Source organism: Calonectris borealis, chromosome Z (assembly GCF_964195595.1).
Source record: "Calonectris borealis chromosome Z, bCalBor7.hap1.2, whole genome shotgun sequence".
Classification (NCBI taxonomy): Eukaryota; Metazoa; Chordata; class Aves; order Procellariiformes; family Procellariidae; genus Calonectris; species Calonectris borealis.
Genome location: NC_134352.1, coordinates 58,416,897 through 58,443,130, shown reverse-complemented (window position 1 = coordinate 58,443,130; position 26,234 = coordinate 58,416,897). Strand labels below are relative to the sequence as shown.

The 26,234-nt window shown below is 40.6% G+C and overlaps 1 protein-coding gene across 1 annotated transcript in view; it reads right to left on the bottom strand.

The window, feature by feature from the left end:
* Nucleotides 1-3,673: 3,673 nt before the first annotated feature.
* MAP1B (microtubule associated protein 1B) overlaps nucleotides 3,674-26,234 on the bottom strand; it is a 75,424-nt gene continuing 52,863 nt past the window's right edge. Inside the window, exons 4-7 of the mRNA XM_075136471.1 lie at nucleotides 22,415-22,555; nucleotides 11,595-18,258; nucleotides 9,166-9,404; nucleotides 3,674-8,447 (exon numbers count right to left, since the gene is read on the bottom strand). Of these exons, the coding sequence (XP_074992572.1) occupies nucleotides 8,292-8,447; nucleotides 9,166-9,404; nucleotides 11,595-18,258; nucleotides 22,415-22,555 (7,200 nt within the window). The 3' untranslated portion in view covers nucleotides 3,674-8,291. The remainder of the gene's footprint in view (nucleotides 8,448-9,165; nucleotides 9,405-11,594; nucleotides 18,259-22,414; nucleotides 22,556-26,234) is intronic.

The window sequence follows — 26,234 nt, the reverse complement described above, 5'->3', positions numbered from 1 at the left end:
TCAAAAAGCAGCTTCCCAATTCAAATCCATGGCGGACACCAAGTACGCTGCTGATTAGGCAAGCAAATATGTAACTCTTCCTCCCACAAGTGTCACTGGCAGAACACTTCCAGCGAAGCACTGAAGGTCATTATCCATTATTCACAAGAGGAAAATTACATATTTATTCCCTTGCAGCTCAAATAAATGTTGCCTGAAGCCTTGCACAGATGGGCCCTATTTATGGTAACAGCCGACCTTGCCAAGATAAGGTTACTAGGTGCTCTCAGACCCAGTCAGACTCTATGTCCTACACACAGAGCTGATATGGAGCCCCTTCCCACAGCTTCAAGCACCTGCCTGTCCCAGTGGCCTGTCCCAGCTTCTCGCCTGTGTGTCCCAAGGCTCTCTGGCCACCCTAAAATTGTGGGACCAGGATGATGACCTACCCCAGCTGCCGATGAAGGTTGGCTGGTGCAAGGGGGTGTCTGACCTAAGCAGCCATCACTGTGCCGCTGAGACAGGCCGGGGCAGAGGTTAGCAAGCATCCTCTCTTCTCCCACCTCCTCAGGGGGGTGGAGTCATAGTTACAAAAAGGAATTGCACCGTTGTCTTTGAAGGATGCAAGATGTGGTCCACTGAACAGCATCCGATTCTGCAAGTACTGCTACTGGGTTTGCTGGGGCTGTTTATGTAGAAACAATTGAACCTTGCAAAATGTATTTCTAGTGAGTATTTGAGCACATCTGTGGGAAGTAGAGTTACATTTACCTTCCCAGAAACTTAATGATGGGAAATGTGAGGTGATGACAAGGCTCTTCAATTGTAGAAGAGAAACTATGGTTGACATAAGTGACAAACAACTTGAACTTGGGATAGTGACTCTTTCAAAATAAAACTGTGGAGAATGCAGTATAGGTCAAGAATTAGTGACAAAACATTAATTCAAGAGTAACTTAAGATACTAAACATGTGATAGAAAACTGTGCCATCTACTCTGGGTCAGTCTCCCCATGGAAATATCTTTCAGTAATCACAAAGTTGTCTCAGAACTCAGCTAGCAATTGCATAGTACTAACTCTGTTGCTGCTCTTAAACCTTTCTGATAAACTCAAGTCCACTCAACTCATTCTAAATTGCAGATGCCCCAGGCACAGAAATAGCATTAGTGCCCCATTGACAAGCCCATTAGATTATCAGGACAAAATTTAGCTTTCAATATATCTTGTTTATTGCAAATTCTGACAATTCCTCCCTTAAATAAACCGGGAAAGAAACTTTCAAGCCTCTTCTGGTCCTTACACATGGTAACTGCTGGTATAATCACATCTTGGGAACTGTAAACTCTTCCTGGAAATATTACTTTCACTCTGGGGGGGTTCATGTTAAGTACTCAAGTGGCTCTGTGGTTCAGTTTACCTTCAACTCTTTAAGCTAAGAAAGTAACACAGCTAGGCTGAGATAACATGAGGTTTGTAAAAGCTCAGTCAAAATTAATTTCTGGACCTTAACAGGTATACAGGGTGTAACCTCGGTGTATATAGACGTTGTTATGTATATTTAGCTTTGTTTGTATTAGACGTAAGTTCCATCTATTTCACTTATCTTCTCTGTGTAATTCACAAGCACAGGAATGGGCTGAGCTGCAGTATGATGTGTAAATCATGGCATATGCAATTTTTTTGGCAGTGAAGCTGGCAGCAGATGCAGAGTCAACCTCCACCCCCGCCTTGCCAGCTATTCACACTGGGGCAGGTAATGCAGAGAAGCAGCTACATCAAGGGGTAAGGATCGGTGAGAACCAGTGAACAGAGCTCATGCAGAATACAGTGCCTGCTGGTTTAGTTTTTTAGTTCTCCTCAGTATTTAATTTCTGGTGGAAATGATGCTGAGTGTGCAGTCAAAAACCAGCAAATCCCCTGGCAAGTGGAGGACACGCAGCATTACTCAGGCTCTGGTGGTTTTGGGCTGAATCTGAAGAAAGCACAGGCAGCACAACAGAGGACAATGCCCTGGGGGTTTCAGGCTAGTGTGGACTGGTCGTGTCTGTGGGAGATGAAAGTAGGGACCACAGCAGTAGGCACTGGTCAAAAACTGTTCGCTGAGTGAAGGACATGGGCAATAATCATGTAGCCAAAGTAGCACGTGCTCAGAGACACCCTCTAGGAAGCCAAGGATCTTTGCTGCAATGCTGTGAATTAGCTGGATCTGTGATGTGTCACCATGGCTATTACTCAAGAGACCCCTGGACACCTCTTTTCACCCCATCCTAGGAACCATGAAAAGCTACACTTTCCTCCCGGTCACAGAACACTAGAAATCAGTATTAAACAGTCTCCAGGTCTAGGATGCCACAGACAGATCCCTCATTTTAGATAGACCAAAAAGATCTAAGGGACTATCATTTTCCCATGCCATCTGAAATACTTAATAAGCTGATTGAATTTGTTCATTAACACCACTAGTGGAAATAAAATTTCTCCTCCTCAGCAGCCTGTGTTGAAGAAAGGAGCTTTCATTTGGCACCTGGAAGCAACAAGCCAAACGCTATAGACCAGGCTGGCCTGCCCCTATCCACAGGTACCATGGGTGGTCCCACTGCGCAAATCCAGAACTTCACCCTGCAACTGCAGGTGAGTAATTGGGGTTGAAGCCTGACCTGGTCTGCTTTGCACAGTCATTTTAATATATTTTCAGTAGCATCAGGCTACTCTACCACAACAGCTCAAAAAATTGACAGCTTGACATGGACATATGCAGGATTATACTTGAGATACAAGATTTGCAGCAGTTGACTCCCCTCATCTGGTCTTCATTTTTCGCTACTTCACCATGCTCAGCCCAATTCAAGCCAAGCAGAGTATTTCTTATTAATGTCATTAGAAGTTAGAAATGAAACCTTAGATGTTGGAGGCGGATAAGGCCCACAAAAAAAGACTGCTGTCTGAGGGTGAAGGAAATCCTGCAGGGCCACTGCTTCTCCTTGGGGCGAGCACCTCTTGCTCCCTGCTGCCCCAGCCTTTACCTGCTTTCATGTCATTACCATCTCCCTGAGCTAAAAAACGTAAGCATTGACTGCTGCACCTCGCCACGTCAGGCATTGCAGCAGCAAGCAAAACTACAAAGGCAGAAAGCCTAACTTACAGCATCCTTTTAACAGGAGTAGAGGAAAAGTCTGATGTTTATGAAGTAAAAAACTAAACTGAGAGCCCAGCTTCCCCAAATGCTCCATCACCTCTCACCAGGATTACTGGGCAGCGGTGGTCGGGAAGGGTCCATGTCCACTGGAGGCAAGCTGCGCACTCTTGTTAAACTGGAACAACTTTGGAACAAAGACCTCTTTTCCAAACCAGGGTGGGCTCAGTTTGATGTAACTTTGGCATAATCTTTGACACAGCCCCTTGAACGTGTACTTACTGAAAATGAGGTGTTTTCTCATGCTGCTGAGGGATACAGAAATGAGAACAACAAAAAGAAGTCATGTCATGGTACATCATGGTAATGTTTTACAAGAGGTAAAAGTAATCTTCCGCATTTATTTTCCAATTTCTCAATAGAGATTGGTTCTTACCTAGCATTTAAATAATCATTGACCTTTTGAGAAAAAAACCATATAGTAGGTAATCATGATTGAAGGAAAGGGAAAACTTAAAAATACATACATACACAAAGACAAGAAACATGTCAACACCACTTTACCACTTTTGTATTTTATTGTGGAACTGAGTTTGTTTCCTTTACATCAAATATCCTCAATGGAAGAGGGGATATTGCACACAAATATCATAAAAGCACTACATATTACTTTCACTGGAAACTAATTTTCTACATTAGATATGACTGGATAGAATAGAAGTGATGCAGGATTATAAGACATAATACCATACACAGCTGCAGACTGACACAAACACCATTCAGAACAAGAGAGAGGAGGTGTGTGAGGTGCTTCTCAGCCAGCAACAAGACTGTTTCTTTCCATAGTTTGGAAGATAATGGCTGCATGCAAATGCGTGAAAGCATATTTCAGGTTTCCTCTTTTACAGTTGTGATTACAGCCCAGTCTTGAAGAGGTAGCTCCTGCCATCTGGAGCTCCTAGCTAGTCTAATGCGGAGAAGCTGCTTTTTTAATTCTTCTTTTTTATTCTTTCTATATTTTTATGCCATTATTTTATTTAGTTACTTAATTTTTTTAGGTTTTTTGTAAAGTCACAACAAAGAGACTTTTTTTCTTTTTTTATTTTAAATAGCAAACATTTTTAAACCAGGTGAATAATATAATTGCATTCTAAGAAATGCTTACCCCTAGTTGCTTTTAGTGTTTTGTTCAATTATTAAGTGAAAAGATGAAAGCTTACAGTTTCTTTCAAGTGTAAACATTATACTTTTTCCTTTTCTAATAAATCCAGACCAACAAAATTACTATTTCTCTCAAAACATCATTACTGAGCAAGAACCTCTGGCGATAGTTGAACAAAGAGAAGCGTATGACAGAAATGTCCCAAATGCACAGTAAGTGCTCTTTGGAGCTGACTTGCTTGTGGTGGGAGGGATTGAAAATTCAATTAACAAATTGATTAAATCTTAGTAAATGAGTACTGGAACTCTCCTAAAATACGTAAGCTATCGTAGACAATTAAAAAAAAAAAACATTCATATACACAGTTATCTCCATTCACCACAGTATGTAAAGTAAGTAAAAAAAAATCAAAAGTGATTTCTATGAAAGATGGGGTGAAAATAGAGGTCAATAAAGTCAGGCCCACCACAGGACTTTGAAAAGGCATGCAAGAGAGGCCCTGTCCGAGTTCAGGAGTGGGGTGGGATCTCCAAAGATAATTCTTCATGGAATTACATGAAGCAGTATAATAATAGCATAAAGATCATGACTGGGGATGCTGTTATGGGTAATACCATCAGTTAAGTGGAGTGTCCTTTACACTCAGATATTGAATCTTTATTATTAGAGTAATCAATAACAAACCATGCTCCTAGAAATCTATGCTGATCAACAGCACTCATCGTTAATGTACATGGTACATTTTGATGACTGTTACACTAAACTAATTGTGTAGTACTAGGACTAGCACAGTTAGATTAGTTCCACAGGCAGGAAAGACATTAAGGGCAAGAGGAGCTAATGGAGGAGTTCATCGCTGTGTTGCACCCAGGCGCCGCTGCCATTTGAAAGGGAATGGACGGAACAGGCATTACAGTACTTCAGAATAGCCAGACCAGGGTTTTAGTATTCTTGTAGCAGCAAAAAAGCGAATGTACCTTTTAAGATCAGCTGTAACCGCCTAATTATTATTATTATTTTAAAAGTAAAACAAATGCTTGAGCCATCACAAACTTGCTTGGGGAGACTTAAGGCTTGATTCCAATTTCATTTACAGTAGGACCAAATGACTATAACTTCCCTGACTGTAGTGAAATTGCTCCTGATTCACAGGAGTAAGTGGCATAAGTGAGATTAATCTCAGGACCACTGCTGTACTTAAAACAGATTTTCTACTAAAGAAGAGACACAAACCATTTCAGATATTGTCAGAAAATCAGAAAATCTGTTCCCACCCACTCAAAAAGTTTGAAATCTGACCTATATAAGAAAGTAGACAAAGCAGAAAGAATTGTAGAAATAGTACAACTATCCTACCAAACATTTTGCCTATAACTTTGTAGACTATGTATTACAAAAGCAATTTTAAGTGAATGATTATGAGCCCAGCAAACATGCTTGTTTTCACAATACATTTCCATCTGCCTTTTGTGCCATAGTCATTCTGAGTTATTCTTAACGACTTAAAAGGTATAGCAATAAATAAAACGGCATTGCTAGAGATACCTAAAAAGAGAGAAGACATTAAAAATAAATCAAAACCCCCAACAACTGACAAACAGTAATTCACAGCATTAAATGGGCCTCAGGAGCCCACATTTAAAGGACCCTAAAGCAGTATAAAAAAAACCCTCATAAAAATTAGAAGTGCAAACATATACCTATTAAACAAAAATATCCTAACAATGTAAAATTGAAATAAATTATAAGTAAAGAAAATAAAATGAGGTCATAGTTCACTACATTGTGAAACTTAGTACCAGCCATAATGGTGAATCATACAGACCAGCACATATCCCCATTCTGGAGGCCTTTACACCTTCTTTAAATTCAGATTTCCAAACCTTCTACAATGTCACGAGATTTTTTTAATTGGGGTAAAACTTCTGACAGTAAAAAATCCGAACTATCTTAAATCACAGAACAGTGATGCTGTTCCTCTGCAAGCAGTCTAGAGAAGGAAAGGAAGGGGGAGAGGAAAGAGGAAAGGAAAGGAGGAGTAAAAGAAGAGTAAAAGAAGAGGCAAGGCAAGGAAGAGGAAAGGAAGAAGAAAGGAAGAGGAAGAGTAAAAGAAGAGGAAATGAGAGGAGGAAAGAGGAAAGAAGAAGAAAGGAAAGAAGAAGAAAGGAAAGAAGAAGAAAAAAGGAAAGGAAAGGAAAGGAAAGGAAAGGAAAGGAAAGGAAAGGAAAGGAAAGGAAAGGAAAGGAAAGGAAAGGAAAGGAAAGGAAAGGAAAGGAAAGGAAAGGAAAGGAAAGGAAAGGAAAGGAAAGGAAAGGAAAGGAAAGGAAAGGAAAAAGGAAAGGAAAGGAAAGGAAAAAGGAAAGGAAAAAGAGTTACTTATTTTAGCTTATTGCTTATTCTATTTTTTTTCAAGATCCTGTGAGGGTTGAGAATGTAAGTTACACCCTTGTAAGTATTAGGCAATCAACTTTTCAAATTCCATTTTCCATCATCATCAATAGATTAATTTTACCACCAGGGTGCCCCCCCCCCCCAAAAGGTATTGGCATTTGACCATTTTCAATAAATTTTACCTCAATATCCATTCTCACTAGAACCTTAAACACCATTATTCATTTATCTTACAAAACTACTAAAAAAATTGCCTTCACCTGAAAAAATTTTCTTTGCGTTTTCCTGTAAATGAAAACGTTTGTTAAAAATTCATCTATTAAAAGTTCACACAGCACTAAAAAAAAGGTTTCTGTACATTTGTTCCCATATTCACTCTTAAATTAAACAAATAAAATAAGGTAAGACAAAGGAAGGTTGAATACTGTACAGGCTCGCAGGTAACCTTTTTCATCATTCTGAATGTTTCACTATGTTTGTAACTTTGATACTGGACACCACTTCAATCTTGCTTCCACAGTACAAAAGAAGCTTTCAAAAAAATGCTCATCTTGCCTTGTTGAGCTGTCCAGGTGCATCAATGAAGCGTTCACATAACTAACATACGTAATTCATAGCACCAAGCCGTCTGACCAGTCAGATAGGTTTCTAGTACCACACATGCACACTCACATTTCCTTACTGGTGTAACTATGATCCTACACAGATGTTTTATAAATTTGCTGTCTCAACATTAAAAAATAAGTGCATCAAGTTTCTTTGTACATTCAAGTCTCTTTCTAAGGCAAATTGTCTACTGTATGTACTCCCGACCGCTTTGGTATTTTGCTTCAGTTAATCGACAGTGGACATGGGTGTTCAAGCATGTGGACTGGTCAGTTCTGGCTGGAGTGAGTGGACTTTCACTGGGAGCATGCCTTAGCCCAACAATTCTGAATGTTGAAAGAAAGGTTTTAGACTTCTGGATGGGGTGCAGACTACGTGCATATTTGGCCTATGATTGTTATTGTATGTCAGTATGCAGAGTTCAAATTAAAGTAGAAAACTGCTGATGAGCATTTAGGTTGTACGTCCCTTCCTAGCCACGTTCTGTTTCTTTTTATTTTCCAGCTAACTTAATTCTGTAAAAAAAGGATCCCCCTTGCGATAGCTCAGATGATTGATACAAATTTAAAACTTTCTTTTCATGTGAGAGCATAAGCAGACTGCAGTAAGCGATACATCTATTGCCATGAGACTAATGCAGATCTAATTATTTATTACTTTCTCCTCCTACCCCTCTCTCTCTTTCTCTCTCTTTGTGTTTCTTTAGAGGGCAAATGCCTCTACCTGGCAGAAGTCAGTTGGGGTTGCTAGTGCATGGTTTCCAAACGTTCAGCAGAGATGAAACTGGATGTGTATTTTCACAGTAATTTGAACCCTACTATGGGAATACTGTAATTTCCCTTAGCAATCAGCAAAGACTGAAAAATATTAGTGACTTGCATCACTGTGACACAGTATAGCATTTGGCAGGTATATAGTTCAGCAGTTGAAATAGATGGGTTGAATTTTTAGAAAAGGTGTTTTCAAACTGAAGAATTTCTGGAAACAAAGTTTAATCTTGTGGTGCATGGTCTCATTCTTACAGTTCAATCTTGCATGCGGGAAAAGATTCATCTTGCATAACAACAGTGCTGCTGCTTGCCAAAACCATGATGTTGAGGTCCTGCTGTTTCTCATGGGTCTCTTGGTACCATTCCCTCATCACTTCTGAGTCATGGGTTGGGATTAAGGTCACCTGCAACACAAAACAGGAGAGGTCCTGAGCAATCGACGACAGAAACAGCTGATAAGAAAAATGTCTTTGTAAGAAGCCCCGGCCAACAAGTATGTTTCCCTTTTGGAAAGAGTGGATCTTTATGCAATAAATACTTGAAAAAATGGATGGATAAAAGGAAATAAATAAACACGTAGGTAAGGTAAAATGACTGCAAAGAAGTAGTTCATCAAAAGAAAACCTTGGTTTTGTAAGGTACTGAGATGCAGCTTTCCAGAGAAGTAGTAGTCTGTAGTCTGCGCTGATAGGTCTTCAGATTATGGCCAAATATTTCGTTTACTTATTGATTATGATGGAAAGGCACGTGAAGTTTCCAAGTGTACATGATTACCATATAAACCATGAAACATTCACTTTTCTTTCCTACTTATAAACCGCAACGTTTCCAAACTTGGATCATATATTGTACAGTAACAAGATGAAACAGCCAAATGGCCCTGTAAACCAGCTCCTGACTGTTTTATTCACCAGGAACAGGTCAGAAGGGCCAGAAATGGGGGAGCAGCTGAGTGCAGTGCAGCTCTGAGCTTCCATTGGTGTCCTCTCACATCATCAGTGAAACAAGGTGCCCAGCCTGGCGATCCCATTCCCCAGCAGCCGCCATCCACTCTCTAGCTTCCCATAGTTGCTTCCCAGAGAAGGTTAAACTTCCAGGTAGAGATATTAGTGAAGAGCCTACCTGCATGTTACTCTCCCACTGTGCCTTGCCTTCCAGCAGGGAGTCCAGAACAGCCCTGCTCGGCTCCTCGGCTGCAGAATCATTCCCGCTCACCACGTAGTAGGATGACCGCACCCTCTTGAAAAACTCAACGTCGACGTTCTTGCTATTGCTGTGGTTGGGAATGTACACCAGATCCAAATACACCGGAGGTCCAGGAGGCACTGCTGTAGATTTTGCCACCTTAATATTCCCGGGTCCTTTGGAAATCAAACAACAAAAGAATATATCACAGGCTGGTTAAAAACATGCATTTATTAATTACTGTTGTAACCGCTGAGGTGAGATGTGTCCAATTATGGCATTACCCTCCTACATCTAATGACATGTTCCAGCTTTCTTGTATCCCAATTACAGTTGTAATGGGAGGAAAAACCTGAATAACTGTAACCATATAATACAATAAAAACTCACTACCACATAACCAAAAATTGACTGAACCTTTCCGGTAATATACTACTATTATCTAACAATTACTATGCAGGGCTGTGATTACTGAATTACCATTCAATAAATGGTGGTATTATTTTCCAGGTTAAGAAGTACAGCTTTTCGAAAGTCTCAGGTATGTACGATTATAAAACCTAGGTTCACACAGGGAGCCTTGCAGATTTGAAGCAGTCCTGAGATTTGGGGTATCAGCACATAGCACGGCATGGTAGCTGTTGATATGCTCAGACTGCCTTACAGGTACATCAGGAAGCAACTACATGTGAGCGGAAAGAGGTCAAAGAGGAACTTGGGAGGACAGAGAATTACTTCAGGGAACTGAGAACAAGTGTTTGTTTGCCTGCTGGATCCTTATTTGCACACACAAATTAGCCACTTATCACAAAAAGTAGGGGGAAGCATGGTTTTGCTGCTGTACATAGTATAGTACTTGTTCTAAGTGCATAGTATAGAACTTGTTCTAAGAAGAGGTTCAGTCAAAAGGAAGTTCAAGGTTTAAACACTCACATTAAAAATAGTACCCAAAAAAAAGCGGCTTTTGCTATGCACTGGATCATGTTGTGAACTGAAAATCAGGATTCAACCAGTAATTTTATCCAGATGATCACCATTTATGTTCTATTAGCCTTCTCATGTTCTTACAGAGGATGAAGCTTAGTAAACAATTATCTGAGCAACACACTCTATTTAGCGTCACATACTGTAAGGCCAGCAAAGTCCATTACAGTTGTCTAGCATGTCCTGCCGTTCATCATAGGGCAATATGCCAAATAAGCATAATGATATGGTAAGATTTCCTGAATTAGAGAGTTTTTGCTATTGGTTATATTACAAAATCTTTTATCATCTTTTATCATAAAATCTGTGATATATCTTTCTGAATTGTGGATACCAACACTGGATAAAATATCAGACATTATATTTTACACTTAAATGTCATTATCAAATAGAGCCTTGTCTTCTGCTGTAGCGTATACCTGAGAAGTATGCTTTAAGGAAGAAGAATCTCATCCAGAGCTAAAGTGCTGGAGAAATGTACAGAGTGACGAACTATTCTGCTGCTTTGAAATGCATCTACTAACAGAGACATGCAAACAATGGTGTACGAAAGGAACAGTGGACCACTTAAAATGGGGAAGCTAGAGACAGTTGAGTGCTGGTTGGTTTGTACTGAACCCCAGACCTGCTCCTTGTAAAAAAGCTTTCAACAGAACATCAGTCCTGACAACAGCAAAATCAAATTATCCCCCAAACGCTCTCTAACAAGATCTGCCGGAAACAACAGATTAGCACAATGCCTCCTTCAGTAATCTAATTCATATTTTATTACTACTTAGAATACACAACAGTCATTCAAAATGACATTAACTTTCTGTATGCTTAGTCATCACTGATGGCATAAGACTTTAACTGGATTATGTGATGTACATGCTTCGTTCACTGAAAGTGCTCTTACTACTGTTATAATTTTTTAAAACTAAAATTTAAAATTAATCCAGCAAAGTAATAAGAGCATTCAATGGCTGATAGTACCTTTGCCTTCCACAATATTAAATTGCATTAATTAATGTTAAGAGAATTGTGCCTACTTGTTTCTTACAATGAATAAAGTGGTTCACTTTGCTACTGATTTCACTTCACCTACAAAAGTGGTATTTTTAATTCCGTAAGTTGGTTAACAGTTTAGACAGCTAGTATTAAGTTCTTTATATTTTATGTACTCTCTGAGCAAATTGACACATCAAGTCTCTCAGATTACAAAAGTTCAATTAGTGAATTTCACGCATTTAAATGTGGCCTTTACACGGTGAATTTATATTTAAAATCTGGACTTTCTTTGGAGATTAGCAAACCACATTCTCAGCTGATATAAAGGCAAACTAACTTCACTGCAACAACTAAGAAAATCTTAACACTAGGGAACTGCTGTCTGTCTTTACCTGTGGTTGCAGTCTTTGGTGACTTGGATGTTGTTGTATTTGCTGCATTCTTGGTGTCCTTATCTTTCTCTTCCACTCGAGACTTTACTTCTGGATTAGAGATATTTTTGGTTGCCTTCTCCACAGATTCCTTCTTTTTTGGAGAAGCTGTTTTGGAAATTTTGTCTAAAGATTCTTTTATAGCTGGCTTTGGTGAAGCCACTTGTTTTGATTTACCATCACTTTTTTTAACAGGAGAAGACGACTTGGTCTTAGTACCCTGCTTTTTTGTCTTTGTCTTTTCTTTGAGGTCCTTCTTCAAAGGTTTACCTAAATTCTGATCAACAGGCAGAGCCTCTGGATCAACCATGGAAACATCAGGGTGCCTAGGGGAAGGGCTGCGATCCTGCAGCGGGACAGGCGGCGGGTCAATGTGTTTGTACGTAATTGTCTTGTCCGTCGGAATGGTTTCTGACTCGTCTTCCGAGTCAATGTTAGCATCTGCAGTGATGGAAGGACATTCCTCAGTCTCTGGGGGAACATCCGAATCAGTCTGAGATGGGGCAGACTCGCTCACGGACGTGGGAGGGGTTTCATCACACTGCCGCCCTTGCTGCTTTCCCCCAGAAGGCGGCTGAGCTCCCCCGGATTGAGTTAATGGCTTCTCTGGATCTTGAGACTGTTCTTCACTTGCAAACCATTCAAGGGGGTTTGGGTTGATAAATGAGGGTGAAAGTTCAGTTTTGGGATGTTTATATTCGCAAGAGGACACGAGGCATAAGTCAACATCTTGACGGGATTCCGCTAATGATTTTCCTGGACTGAAATGTGCACTTGCTTCATAGGAATAGCTAGTAGTTTCATGTGACCTGGTGGCCCTCCCAGTTGTCTCAAATGAGTAATCTGTGGCTTCAGGTGAACTGGAGACTTTCCCAGTGGTCTCATAGGAGTAAGACATGGCCTCTGGTGACCTGGTGGTTCTCCCAGTTGTCTCATAGCCGTAGCTAATGGCTTCTGGGGACTTGGTGGTTTTCCCTGTTGTCTCATAGGAGTAATCCATAGTATCAGGTGATCTGGTAGCTTTCCCAATTGTGTCATAGGAATAATCTGTGGCCTCAGGTGATTTGGTGGTTTTCCCAATTGTCTCATAGGAATACTCCGTGGCCTCAGGTGATTTGGTGGTTTTCCCTGTTGTTTCATAGGAATAAACTGTGTCCCCAGGTGACCTAGTGGTTTTCCCTGTTGTCTCATAGGAATAAATTGTGTCCCCAGGTGACCTACTGCTTTTCCCTGTTGTCTCGTAGGAATAATCCATGGCCCCTGGTGACCTGGTGGTTTTCCCTGTCATCTCACAAGAATAATCTGTGGCCTCAGATGACCTCATATTTTTCGCAATTATCTCATAGGAATAATCTGTGGCCTCAGGTGACCTAGTAGTTTTCCCAGTTGTCTCATAGGAATAATCTGTGGCCTGAGGTGATCTAGTACATTTTCCAACTGCCTCATAGGAGTAGCTAATATCCTCTGGTGACCTAGTAGTTTTCTCTGTGGCCTCATAAGAATAACTAAGTTCTTCTGGTGACCTGCTGCTTTTCTCTGAATCTTCTTTTTCTGGGCTGAGTAAAGGTTCTGGACTGTGCTTTGTTAGGGGTTGCTGGTAGCCAAATGCTTTGACAGAGGACACTTGCAGTGACAACGAAGATGTGTGACTAGCTGACACCGCTTCTGAGATGGCAGGAGGTGAATCTGGAAAACTAGGAGAGTACAGAGGAGAAGATTCCCTTGGAGTTAATGGAGATAGGTCAGACTTTGGTGACAGCTTTTCTCCTAGGCTCTGAACCTTTTCTGAGGTAAAAGAAGAATGTAGCGACATATCTCTGGATGGAACAACACCTGAAAAAGTTTCCTCTGGCAGTGGTGAAGTTACCTGGGAAGGTGTATGAGCTGAAGAAGTTGAGGATGAAGCTTCAATTTGAGAAACTGAAATAATTTCTGAAATATCTTTCTCCTGAGAGTAAGATGACTGCTCCACAGGGGAAATCTTCCGTGCAAAAGTAGGCTCCTGTATATCTGAAGGGCTATAATCTACTTCTGTTGGTCCATTTTCAGATATATGGTGTATACTAGTGCCTACAGTAGGATATTCCGGAGATTGCCTACTAAAGTCCATTGCTAAAGACTGCTCAGGGGACTCCTGACCAAATTCTACCGACATGGTTGATTGCTCAGGAGATCTGTGATCATGCACTGGTGTTCTTGATTTTGCGGTTTTAGGTGAGAAATCTGGTGGAGAAATTGACATGGGCCTTGGGCACTCTTCCTTAGATGGAGACATTTCTGTTTCCTGAAAAGTTGTTGGTGTTTGTACAACTGACACTGAAAGGGAATCATCAACTTCGGTAGAGTGGGGAGATCCAACCTCAGCATGCAAAGAAGGAGATACATCATCAGTAGTTGGTTCTGGAAATGAACTAGTAGCAACAGATGCTGTAGAGACAGAAGCTACTCCTTCTATATGGGAATAGGTGTCTTCTGCCACAACCTCATCCACAGGAGTTGCAGACTTGTCAGAAACAGTGCCTTCAGAAATTGACATTTTAGTATCTTCTTTTAAAGAACCAAACTGACTGATATCTATTTGAGTAGGTGAGAGGTCACCTGCTAACTTCCGCTCATCCAAGACCAGTGAAGATTGGGAGCTGCTGGGTTCTGTATCCTCCATTTTCCTTTCTAGGCTGAAGCCTTCCTTAATTACCATAAACTCAATGCTTTTTTCATCTTGTTTTTCTTGGAAAAGGCCCACAGAGCTGGCTTCAGAAGCTGGGCTCATCTGAACAGGTGATTTTTCTTTTTCAGGTTTCCCTTCAGAAGGACTTCCATAACCTCTGGTGGGAGACTTTAAATCAGCACTCAAAAATGTATCATAAGTGGTCTCTGAACCTATCAGTGGTGGACTCCGTAGAGGTGAGAGAACCTTTTCAATAGGAGATTCTGAATCTGGCACAGGCTCATCCATAGGGCTTATTCTGGGTTTTGCAGACTCATCTTTGACTTCACTGAATTCAAAGTTAACAGGAGCTTCTGTTGACTTTTCACTGGTTTCAGAGGGAAGCTGACTGGACTTTTCATCAGTGGGAGACTGATAATAAGGTGTGTGGCCAGCACTACCAGCAGCAGACTGTGAGGGAGATGCTACTTCTAATGTTTTATCTTCAGGGCTTGCACAGTGCTCTTCAGCAACTTCTTGATGTACATTAGGCAATGTAGCAATGGGGACAGGCTCAGACAAGACCTTGATCTCATTGGGAGTGAGTGAAAAGTTCACACTACGTTCACTCAGTGGTGTTTTGGCAACAGGTGATGGAGGGGACAAACTGTCAGCTGGACTCTTGGGGGGACTATGTTTTCCACCAAGATCTTCTTGATAGGGTTCTTTGATTTCTAATTTGGCAGTGCCTTGCATTTCACTTTCTTTTTGCCGGTATACATCTTGGAATGCAGATTTGCAGAATTTGTCTTCCTCTAATGAAGAAGGTGGTGAAATGGTGGAAGCTGAGGCATTATAGTCTTTACCTTCTGTGGCCTCTGTTTTAGATCCTTCAGATAATCCATTAAAAGCATCTGGAAATGGAGAAATTTTAGGTCTGCCAAACTCTTGAGAGTACAGTGACGTCTCATACTTGGTAATGTTCACATACTCCTGAGAGGGTGACTCGCTTTCCTCATTGTTAGTTTCATCACTCATGACATCCCGGGGTGTTGACATTTCATCCATTGGAGTTGGTTCACTGGATATTTCGATGGTAGACTGTGTGTAACCTGAAGTAGCAGTGAATTCCTCAGGTTGATCTTCTCTATTTTCTTCATCAGAAACAGTGGCTTCACTTTCTGAACCACCAGGTAATGTCTCATCATGGATAGAAGATGCTGGTTCAACTGCTGGAGACTGAGGCTCTGAGCGTTTTGTTGGTGTAATTATGAGTAGGCCATATTTATCTTCAACTTCACCAGCTTCTGCAGCTTTGTCTACCACAGCCATCACATAATCTTCTTCAGCTTCTATTTTTTCAGTTTCCTCTTCATCTCTGATGTCTTCTGCTTTGTCTTCCTCATCTTCTTCAGTCTCTTCAGTTTCTGCTTTTTCTATCGCTTCTTCCCTGTCTTCCTCAGCCCGTTCATCTGATGCCTCATAATCTGCCTTTTCAATATACTTTTCATCTTTAATGTTAGCATCTGCTTCAGACATTATTTCTTCTGAGGTCTCTTCAATTTTTCTTGGTTCCTCCATATATGGTTTTGTGGTGTCCAGTGGTGTCTTTTCTTCCTCATCTTCACCTCGTTCTTCAGCTTCTTCTGTCTCTGCCTTTTCTTCATAATCTCCTGCTTCAGATGATTCCTCCAAGCCAGTTCCCTCATCTTCAAACTTTTCATTGTCATCAACCCTGTGCTTTTCCACAGGTTCCAATTCTTCAGGTGTCTGTTCACACTCACCCTCAGCCTCTGTGGTAGTTATGCCTTCATCAGAGGACTCAGCAGGTCCTTCATTATCTAATTTTTCTTTCTGTACTTCAAAGGCCTCTTTTTGTACTGTGCCAGTGAGTTTCAGTTCATCCTCTATAAGTGCAACTTGAGGTTTTGTTTCTTTTTTTGTTTCTACTTCTTCAGCTTTTAATTCCTCAAAATCCTTTGTTAAATCCTCTGGTGAAGACATAAGGGATCTCTCTGCTTCAAGTTCCTTTCCACTGGCTGTAATTTCTGCAGCTGCTACAGCTGCAACTGTCGTGGCAGCGACTCCAACTGCTGCAAGAGCAGCTTGTGCTCCACTGACTTTGACCTCCTTCTTCACAGTCTTAACTTTTCCTTTTTCCTTTGGCTTTCCAGCAGGTACTGCTTCTTTTTTAGCAGGTTCCTCCTTCTTTTGTGGTTTAGGCTTTGCTGATGGCTTTTTGGCTTCAGTCAAAGGAGCAGCTGTCTTCTTTGTTTCTTTAGGAACCTTTTTGATGTCCTTTTTGGCTTCTTTTTCTTCCTTCTTAATTTCCTTCTTCTCTTCTTTTTTAGCTTCTTTTTTAGCTTCCTTTGGTGGAACTTCTTTCTTTACTTCCTTCTTAGTTTCCTTCTTCTCTTCCTTTTTCACCTCTTTTTTAACATCTTTCTTGATCTCTTCTTTTTTGGGTTTTTCTTCTTTTTTGATGGGTGTTTTCTCCTCTTTTTTAGAAACCTCTTTCTTTGGTTTTTCTTTTTCCTCTTTCTTTTCTTCAGGTTTTGCTTTGACTTCCTTTTTCACTGGCTTCTCCTTTGACACTTTTGGTTTTACATCTGTAGTTTGTTTTTCAGGAGTTTCAGATTTTACTAATTGTTCTTCTTTAATTGTTATGTCTTTTTCCGCCACTGTAGGTTTGGTCTCCATCTTTGCTGGTTTCTCTTTTTTAACTGGAACTTTTTCTTTGCTTTCCAACTTCTGAGGCTTTTCCGGTGCTGGACTAGGCTTCGCAGGCTCCGGTGTTTCTTCTTTAGATTCTTTTCTGACAGGCTTGCTTGGTGGTGTCCTTGCAGCAGGCTTGAGACTCTCCTTGCTGTCTGTTCGTTGTTTCAACTTTGCTTGTTTCACAGCTGGACTAGCAATGTTCCCAGTCAGGTCTTTTTGTGTAACCATTGGTTGTTTAAGGAAGTCTAAGTGTTTGAGTTTTTCTAGTCCTTCTAGAATATTATATTGGGTGCTGTTTCCAGGAAACAGAACTCGGATTATCTTTTCTGCAGGATTAGCTGGATGCCACACAATCAGGGACGAGACAGAAGTGAAGTAGGATAATGGAATGTCTAGTTCTTGGCCATTTGGTAGCAGGAATTCAGCTTTATCTTTGTTAGTACCACTCCACTGCTGCATAAAATATTGCATTTCTTTGCTATTTTTGACAGGATTAAGCACATACATCTCAAGTTTGCCAACTCCCATTTTCTGAAATAAAATGATGGGGTCAATGGTATTTCCCATATTTCTGAAAAGAGGTTCTGGTTTCATAGACAATTTGTTTAAATACTGGAGAGTAAAACAAGCTTCTTCTACACTCCTTTTTACTCTAAAATTAGGATCCAGGTTCTTCAGGTTCTCAGGTACATTAAGGAATACAACTCCTAAATCAGGTGAGATCAAATTTTTCATCCAGTCACTGTTTGTAGTAGACCCTTGGGACTGTTCCTCTTCTAGTTCGGCTATTTTTCGCTGAAGCATGCTATTGATTCCTGGCAGGTTGTCATCTCCGATGTGAGTGAGCAGGATGGAATCTACCCTGTCCAAGTGCCGGATAAGTTTCCAAAAGCAAGATTTTCTTTCGGATCCTCCATTGATAAGCATGTTGAATCCATTCACCGCAAACAATGCAGAGTCCCCTCTTCCCCCTGGGAAAATGTAACAGCAGGGTTTGGAGAGTTTCAAGAAGCCTCCTGAGGTTGGAGGTTCCAAAATGTCAAAAGGGGATGGCACTTCTACTGATTCTGACAGATACTCTGTGAATTCAGAGAGTCCTTCCATTTCAGGCAATATGGAAGCTGAGTTGAGTTTAATGTTAATAAAGTCTTGCAGGTTGTGTCTGTCAAGGTTGGAATTTTTCCAGTCCCCTTCCTCAGGGCAGAAAAGAGTTAGGCTGGCTTTGTTGGCAGGGTGAGTGGTGCTCAATAATTCACCAATCTAGGATTGTAAAACAAAAACACAAGAAGATGCATGTAAATTCATTTTTTAATGACAACTAATGTCAGAACATAAGTACCCCAAGGTTCCCCTTTCCCTCCTCCATCCTTTATAGGAAAATGGTACGAGCTTTTCGATTGAGAGGGTATGAGGACTATGAGGCTAACGCTGCCAGAGCTGCCACTATCTCTACCATTGGCTCATGAGTCTCCCTGCTGCCCCAGTCCATCCAGAGGAGCCATCCAGGGTCAAAGCACATCATCTTAACAGGCAGAGAGTAACTGCAACCCAGAGGAGGCCAGCATCCTCCCAGGGGCAGCCGCCTTCCTCACACCTTCTCTCATGGGATATATTTCACCACACTATCGTTATTGCAGTTCTTTCTGCAGGCTTCCTGAAGAGCCTCCACTGCTCCCAGATTAGCATGACTGACTGCAGGAGATTTTTCCAGGACACTAAGAAATGAGTTATTGCTTCAGAAATGCAAAGAGCTACAAGTTTTGTATTTCTGAGACTACGAGGTATAGGGCTAAAGAGCCAGAGAAAAAGTGTTAGGGTTAAAAATGCTCTTGTCATTATTTTGACTTTAAACTCATGGACCACGAAAGTTGAAATTTAGAATAACTCCCTTGATTTTGACAGTATTTGATAACATGCTAGTACCAAAACCAAAAAGCTGCTGGAATAAAGGCACAGAAAACAAGAAGTTCTATGCCATAGTATGAAGAGCTGTTGTTCTGTTCCAGTCTGAACTAAAAACCGCTATTTTATCGTCCCAGATTAGTAGACAAACAAACATGAAAAGGTATGACATATTTTATACCTTCTCCCAGTTTCACAGGTACATTCATTTGACTTTTTTTTTTACTGACAATTAGGTTAAATGTAGCCCATTTCTATTTGCTCTTAACAAAGAGACCACCAAATTATGTAAACTTCTTCTTTAAAGAAGTAACTGAGACATAAAATGTCAGTGTAAAATATGCCAGCACATCATCATGCAAAATACCACAACCTTCTTTGCAGAGACTCAGTTATCAGTTCAAGCTGTACAAACAGTTTTCATAAAGATGATATAGATTATGCTACAGCTGAATAATTTGAAAGTCTTGGACCACAAGCTGAATCAGCAGAAGAAATGAATATATAAAAAGTTAATGATGTTTGCTTGCATTAGATCTCTTTGGGCCTCCTTGTGTGTATGTCTCGCTTCCTTTTTTTGTGTTACATAATTTATTTTCAGCATTTACCAAAAATAAAACTCAACAAAGATGCAGTGACTGTTATCCAAAGAAAAATAACCCAACCAATACCTAAATAAAGCAGAAAATAAATATTTTCAGTCTTCCTTTGTCAGCCTGAGTATCCAAACCATTTGACAGGAGCATAAATAAATCTCACCCATATGTCAGACATGGCTTTGTCTGAAAAGGAGCAAAGGAAAAAACAAAGCAAAACAAAATAAAAGAAGAAAGGGCTGAAAAGGATGAAAGGTAAGGAAAATAAGAGAACCATTCCTGTTGTTTATGGCAGAAATAAGAAAAGAGGGGCAGCACAGACCACAGCTCTAAAATGGATTTAGGATCCCAAGTGTAGTCCTTATGCTGTGGCTCTGATCAGGGCTGAAAATACATTATTAGGGAGAGGCAAAAGTATCTTCAAAAGTGATCAAAAGATCACTTCCTCTGGATGAATAAGTCCAAGTCTGTTGCACACGTAGGGAGGTAGCTTGAGTACAGACGCTTTCTCATGTAGGGCCAATTTTCTGTCTAGATAAAAAAATCACATGGTAATACACTGGGCTAATGAATATATTGGGCCAGAGTTTGGGGTTAGTCCTCTCCAGTTTATATTATACCATATTTGGATTTCTGCTTCATACTCCTAAATTCTGACTTTCTTTGCTTCTAAAAGTTGGCATGCATAATGCAGACAGTGTTAAGCCACTGGTAGCGCAGGCCAATGAAAAGTTGGAGAAAAATTATTCCAGAGATGGATCATATCTGTTAGGAATAGCAAGTTCAGGATTGCCCCAGAAAAAGGCCTCAATGGATTTGCACTTCAAATGGTCACACCAAGATATCGACAGTTCCACTGCTTACGCACAGAGATGTAACCACTCCTTCTCTTCTCTGGATTCAAAGTCACTCTGGGAGCAAAGAAATGTATCTGTGAACCTGATTGTCTTTTCAAGCACTGAGAGACATCTGTTGAGGGATCCTCAAGTTTTAAAGGTGTCACAGCTGGCGAAGGCAAACAGCAAGTTGGCTGCTCAGAGAAAACACAAAATTGTTTCCTATCCTGGACCACAAAGGTAAGAAGAAAGATTTTCCTCTGCTAGGTGTTGTTGCAGAGAGAGTGGAATGGGACATCTTCAATCTTCTGGCATGGGAGAAGTTGAAAACACCACTTTTAGGCATTGCCTGCAGGGAGTTCTGCAGGCTAGAGATCGATTTCCGAATTAGACTTCAGAAGAGTATCCCCCAAAAGCGTATTTACTTATTTGTAAGCACATTCCTTGACCATAGTTCAGGTTTGGTCCAGTGAAGTAAAAATGGGCAGAGGCCAGAAACACCAACTCTACACAGTACTCATCAAACTTTACATGCTTATAGAATCATAGAGTCATTTAGGTTGGAAAAGAAAGATCCTTACGATCATTGAGTCCAACAGTAAACCTAACACTGCCAAGTCCACCAGGGTCACGACAGCACAGGAATTCCTTCTTCTGATCACCACTTAGAAAACCACTAACCACTTTTATCTAGACCTTTTTTCTAACCTTTTTTCCAATTTCTAGACCACCTAAAAATTTCCCGGTAATGGGACCCTTTAAAAAATTTTGCACACACAGACTGCAGTATGGCAAATGCGATCTTTCTTTGCTTTTGTGAAATCTTGTGGAAGCAGTGAGAGCCCAAGGCTTCAGAAAAAATAAGCTGGAAGCCAACACTTTCAAAGAGCCATGCCGGCTGGCAGGAGAGCCTGCCGCCAGCCGCAGAGCCAAGTGAGCCTTACTCATAGCCCATGGGAGTACGCCCACCACTACGGCAATCACTCGGAGACTGTAACTCATGGCCAACCACCACCCCTCCACTTTCCAGCCAACAATTTAGCTTCCTAATGGTAATGGTACGATTTGCCCCCAGTGTGGCATGTAGTGATAAAGTAACTGTGTCACTAATTAGCCAGAGATTCAAGGAGCTTGGGTTTGCACTTTCATAGAAAAGTAACTCTGCGAACTGCCAGTGAGTTTTAGGCATCACGCATGTTTGAGAGAACAGGAACCCAGCTCTTTCCCCAACCCTACAACCATATGCTGAACAAAGAGGCTTTGAGAATAGGATCAAATGGATACAATAAGGTCACGCTGGAGCTCAGGCAAACTTTGCTTTTTCAGTGCTGAACTTTCAAATCTCACTCCACTGACATGCTCCTAATTAATTTTGGAAACAAAATTCCTAGGGATGCAGCCATATAGTTTATTTATTATACTTTACACGGCAGCCAAATTAAGTGTGACAGCTTGTTTACTATGGATTCCTGCCCTATGGGAGCTTTCAGACACAGTACATTAAGCAAGACAGCAAAATAACAAGTCATGAAACAAATGGCATTAAATATTGCTATACTTCATACTTATTGGTACGTAAAAATCACAAGATTTACAGATTTCACTGGCCAAATTTTAAACACTACTATAAAGAAGCCAAGCAAGTAGGTGGTGCAAAAATCTACACCTATTCCAACAGACAGCCTCTGTCTTATTTAATGTCACCTATTACTTAGCTGCCACTAGGCAAGAACCTGGTGTCAAGTTCAATTTGACTGCTTTGTATGGGCACCTTAGATAAACAACCTGTATATTTTAAACACAGCACTATCTCCTTCCATTGTCAAAAGGATTGACCTTGATTTTCTGGTTCTGGAAGTTACAGTTTAATTCCCCAAATTAAAATTTATTTCTTTTGTTAAGCATTTTACATAAAATCTAAAGTAAATTAATAAATGTTTTGAAAGGGCCTATAATGAAGAGTAAAGAGTGTCAGCATCAGGCTGCCAATGCTAATTCTAACAACACAGAGGGCCATTTTTAGTCTTCTAAAAACCTTTGCCATCACATGACAATGTATGGAAGACACTTTTCTGAACACACCTCTTGATCCGTGAAGATCTCAATGAAGTTCTGGAAGGAGAAGGACCCTGACTGAAGAATGAGTTCTCCTGTGTTTTCAAAGCACTGTCCAGTTAGCACAAGGAGCTTGTGTCTTGCTGCGTCTGTGATCATTAAGCGCACCTAGAGTGAAGGAGAGAAATACATCAATAATGGGAGTTACCATGTGTTTCTATATTCCGCTGAGAACATGCAGTTTATCTCTCCTAATTTAAAACATATTTTGCACCAGCGTCTCCCAGGACTCAAGTTATAAACTCAAACATAACCAAGTTATAGTGCTGTTGACAAAAGACAATGAGAAAGGTGCAAAAGGGAAAAAAGGAGGGACAAGAAGCACTTAGAGAGAAGGTCTGATGAATAAACCAAACTAATGACATGGAGAAAAGAGCAAGGAGCACAACAGAACAAAATTTGAATGAAAAAATAGTATTTTCAATGAACAAACATATTCCTTGTATAACTCCTGGTGAATTTTAGTAGCACTGTATCAGGACAGCCTTGGCAAACTGTGTCCCATGTGCTAATGAGGGACAACTGCATGTGTTGGAAGTGTTGACTCAGTTTTTGGAAGTCTGCTCTTCTTTTCCCGGAGTACAGCATTACTTGCCATTCAGTTGCAAAAACATCACTGAAAAGTAACAGCCACAAATCACACATAGAAGTGTCATATTTAGATTGTCATTCTGTTGTAACCTGAATCGTCTGGAAAGTTAAGGAATGATTCTGCTTCACCACAATCATAAACTTGAACTTCAAGCACTTGGAGACAGTCACGTGCACCATTTACATCTCACAATGTCACTGTGGACACTCTAAGTTTTTAAAGTGTGCCAACCCAAGACCTTTTTCAATATACAGCAGTAAATTAAGTGGATGCCTGATGGCACAAATGAGCTTGCTACTGAGAAATAACCTTCTTCTGCATTCTGAAATAACTCTTAACTATTTTAAAGCAGATGCTTGTTACTTTATTTGCCCCTCAGTACAGCTACTAGTAATTCCTGTTTCCCCCGCAGGGGGAGATTTAGTTGCATGCTATGAGAAATCCATATATTCCGTATACTTCTGTTGGCTGAATTCAACTTAAATTTAAGAACAAAACTAAACAAATCCTGTATAAGATTCTGTACTGTTGAGTAAATTTTTTGCAAACACTTCAGAAGTCTTGTCCAACACTGAAAAATCAATTCAGCCTATGGTGAGGTATGAATTTCAAGTGCACTAATTCCTCTGTTTAAGGAGGAATTAAGTTAAACCAGAATAGTGATTCCAGAACAAGGCTATCTCCATATTAAACTAAATGAGCAGAGTCCAACTGGAACAACTCCACATGATATTGCATCCAAGCTCCATCTCCATGGAGATGACATAATCACCTCAGCTCTCCTAGCAAGCTATTCTTTCAAATTTTTATATTGATTGTTAGGCAATCAGTTGTTCTAAATAATTCCTGCTCATGCCAGGGAGGCTGAACCAGGAAGGCTCGATCTGAATCTCTGCTCACGTGTTCAGTACAAGTAGAAAAGAGGCACTGAAGAGTATGTATCCGAAAGAAGATCCCAACTCTACCGCATTTTCGTTGTTATTTTATTAAATAAGTGACCCTGATGATGAGCAGCAGAAAGTGCCTTTAATTAAACACAGGACTAATGCTGGTCTGTCATTAATTGCACTAAATAATTATAAATTCAGCAATATCTTTGCCTGATCGAGTGTATCTATTTCTATTTCAGACAAAAATATAGATAAGTGCAGCTGGCTGGCTGATCTGTATTGCTCAAATCTTGTTTGTTTTAGCTGTATTAAAAACATAAAAGAACTGGCTTCCTCTTCTATGTTTTCTCTCATTGCTGGCAGCAGTGCTGGGCAGTCTGCCAACTTATGTGTAAACTCACCAGGTTTTCCAACAGCAAAATTACTTCGTGACTTGTGAATCACTGATATGTGACTGTCACATAATTCCCTTTCAACCTATTTTATTAATCGATGACGAAATATGTTCTGCAGAGCTAGCAAACTATGGCAAGAAAAAAAGCAAATAAATGCTTGTAGATAACTGAGCACAATGTATAATACACATGGAAGACCTTCAAGAGACACATAAATTCTGTGTCTGGGTATAACCAAGGCCTCCCGACGGACTGCCAGAAATTTGTCCCCTGATTTCAGGACCACTCCATTTCAGAAGAAATACTGCAAGGTGATGATTCCGTTCAGCTTTACCCTTGGTTGAAGCCCCAAATTGTTTGAAGGAAATGAACAGCAAGATGCAGCCTCAGTCAAAATGGAGGTAAAGATGGAGTGTGAACAGAGGCAGAAGTGTCAGCACATGAGTGGCTTCCCAGACTTACGGTACAGTCGCAGGAGTGTTAGAGCAATGGAGTGGGGTCTTCTTAAGGCAGAAGTAAGTGTTCGTGGGGGTTTCAGAAACTTGTTTTTTTGGGCAACTACAGTCTCTTTCCCTTTCAGCCTCTCTCTTCTGGGAGGCATTTGACATAACGTGACAGGAGCTTTGGGCAAAAGCTCAGACTACCACCAGTATGGCTATTACCAGCCAGATTAGCAGGAACTTCTTTTAATAATATTTTCCTTTGTTTTCCCTGAACGGATAGATTCAAGTTCCTCTTCTGATGAAGTCAGAGTTCCATGGAATATCACTGTCTCCCCAGATGCATCTTGGAAATCTCTTGATATATGAAACTGAGTTTTCTATTTGCCATAATGGGCAGAGCATGTCTATTCCAACCACTGATTTAATTCTCCTGCCTCTTTCTTATTGTCTTTTTCTGGCTTGTGTCCAGTCAGAGTCTTCCTTAGTCAGCCAAGGTAAATCTCAGCTTGTAACTTCTGGCTGTGACCAGTTTGGCAAGATGAAAGGGAAGAAAAGATTGCCTCCCACAGTCTAGCGAGAGGAAATTAACAGTAACCTAGCCAAACATCTTCCAAAGCTAAAGGAGTAAAGCCAGGGTTCAGAAGTCATTAATGCACCTCAGACCGTGTTCTTCCACGTGGTCATCCATCAAAGGTACGACGAGCAACAGTGACAGAAACGGCATTTCCCTACTTTTGGCAGTTCCTTCGGCTCTTCCCCCCCTCCACACACACCCACACACACTTTATATAGCGTTTGACTCTGAATGTCTGAGTGTATTAAGAGCTGCTATGCAGCTGATCCCCCTTGCTCCTTACCAAGTACCTCTAATGCCCTGTAAGAGATTTTCACGCATAGTTTTTTACTGAATGAGCTGCCATTAACTAAGGTGACTTACTTATTTAAACTTCTACAACTTCAGAAATTTCATTTGTTTCAGAGTCCTTCCTCCTGTTGGTGTTTAATATCACTTAAGGCTGGTAATGAAATAGATTTTTCACTACGTACTACAGTGTGAAGCTGTAGCAGCTTCATTTCCCAACAGAAATGGTACTATGTCAGTGCTTCCCAGCACAGGCTAGCAATGCAATTATCCCTGTTTTTTCAACTTTCAGTCTCACTAGCTAAATTTGTCAATTTTGTCTTTGAGCTACACGCTCAGTTCTTTGACTCTACTCTGGCGAGTTCACGAGGAATTGGCAGTCCTCTTCTGGGGCACTCTCCAGAGTCCATTGATCATGTCACATGCTTTTTGAAGGACAGATAGATCAACCTAGAGTCACAATCACATAGCTGGTAATTCTTCTCAAAGATCTAAATTTATCTCAGGGCACCTTCAGGCACTTTTTCCATGTGTAAAATAGGCATCCAGAGCTACCAAACAATGGAGCAGCAGAAAAAAGCCAGATACGGTTTCACCACAGCTGC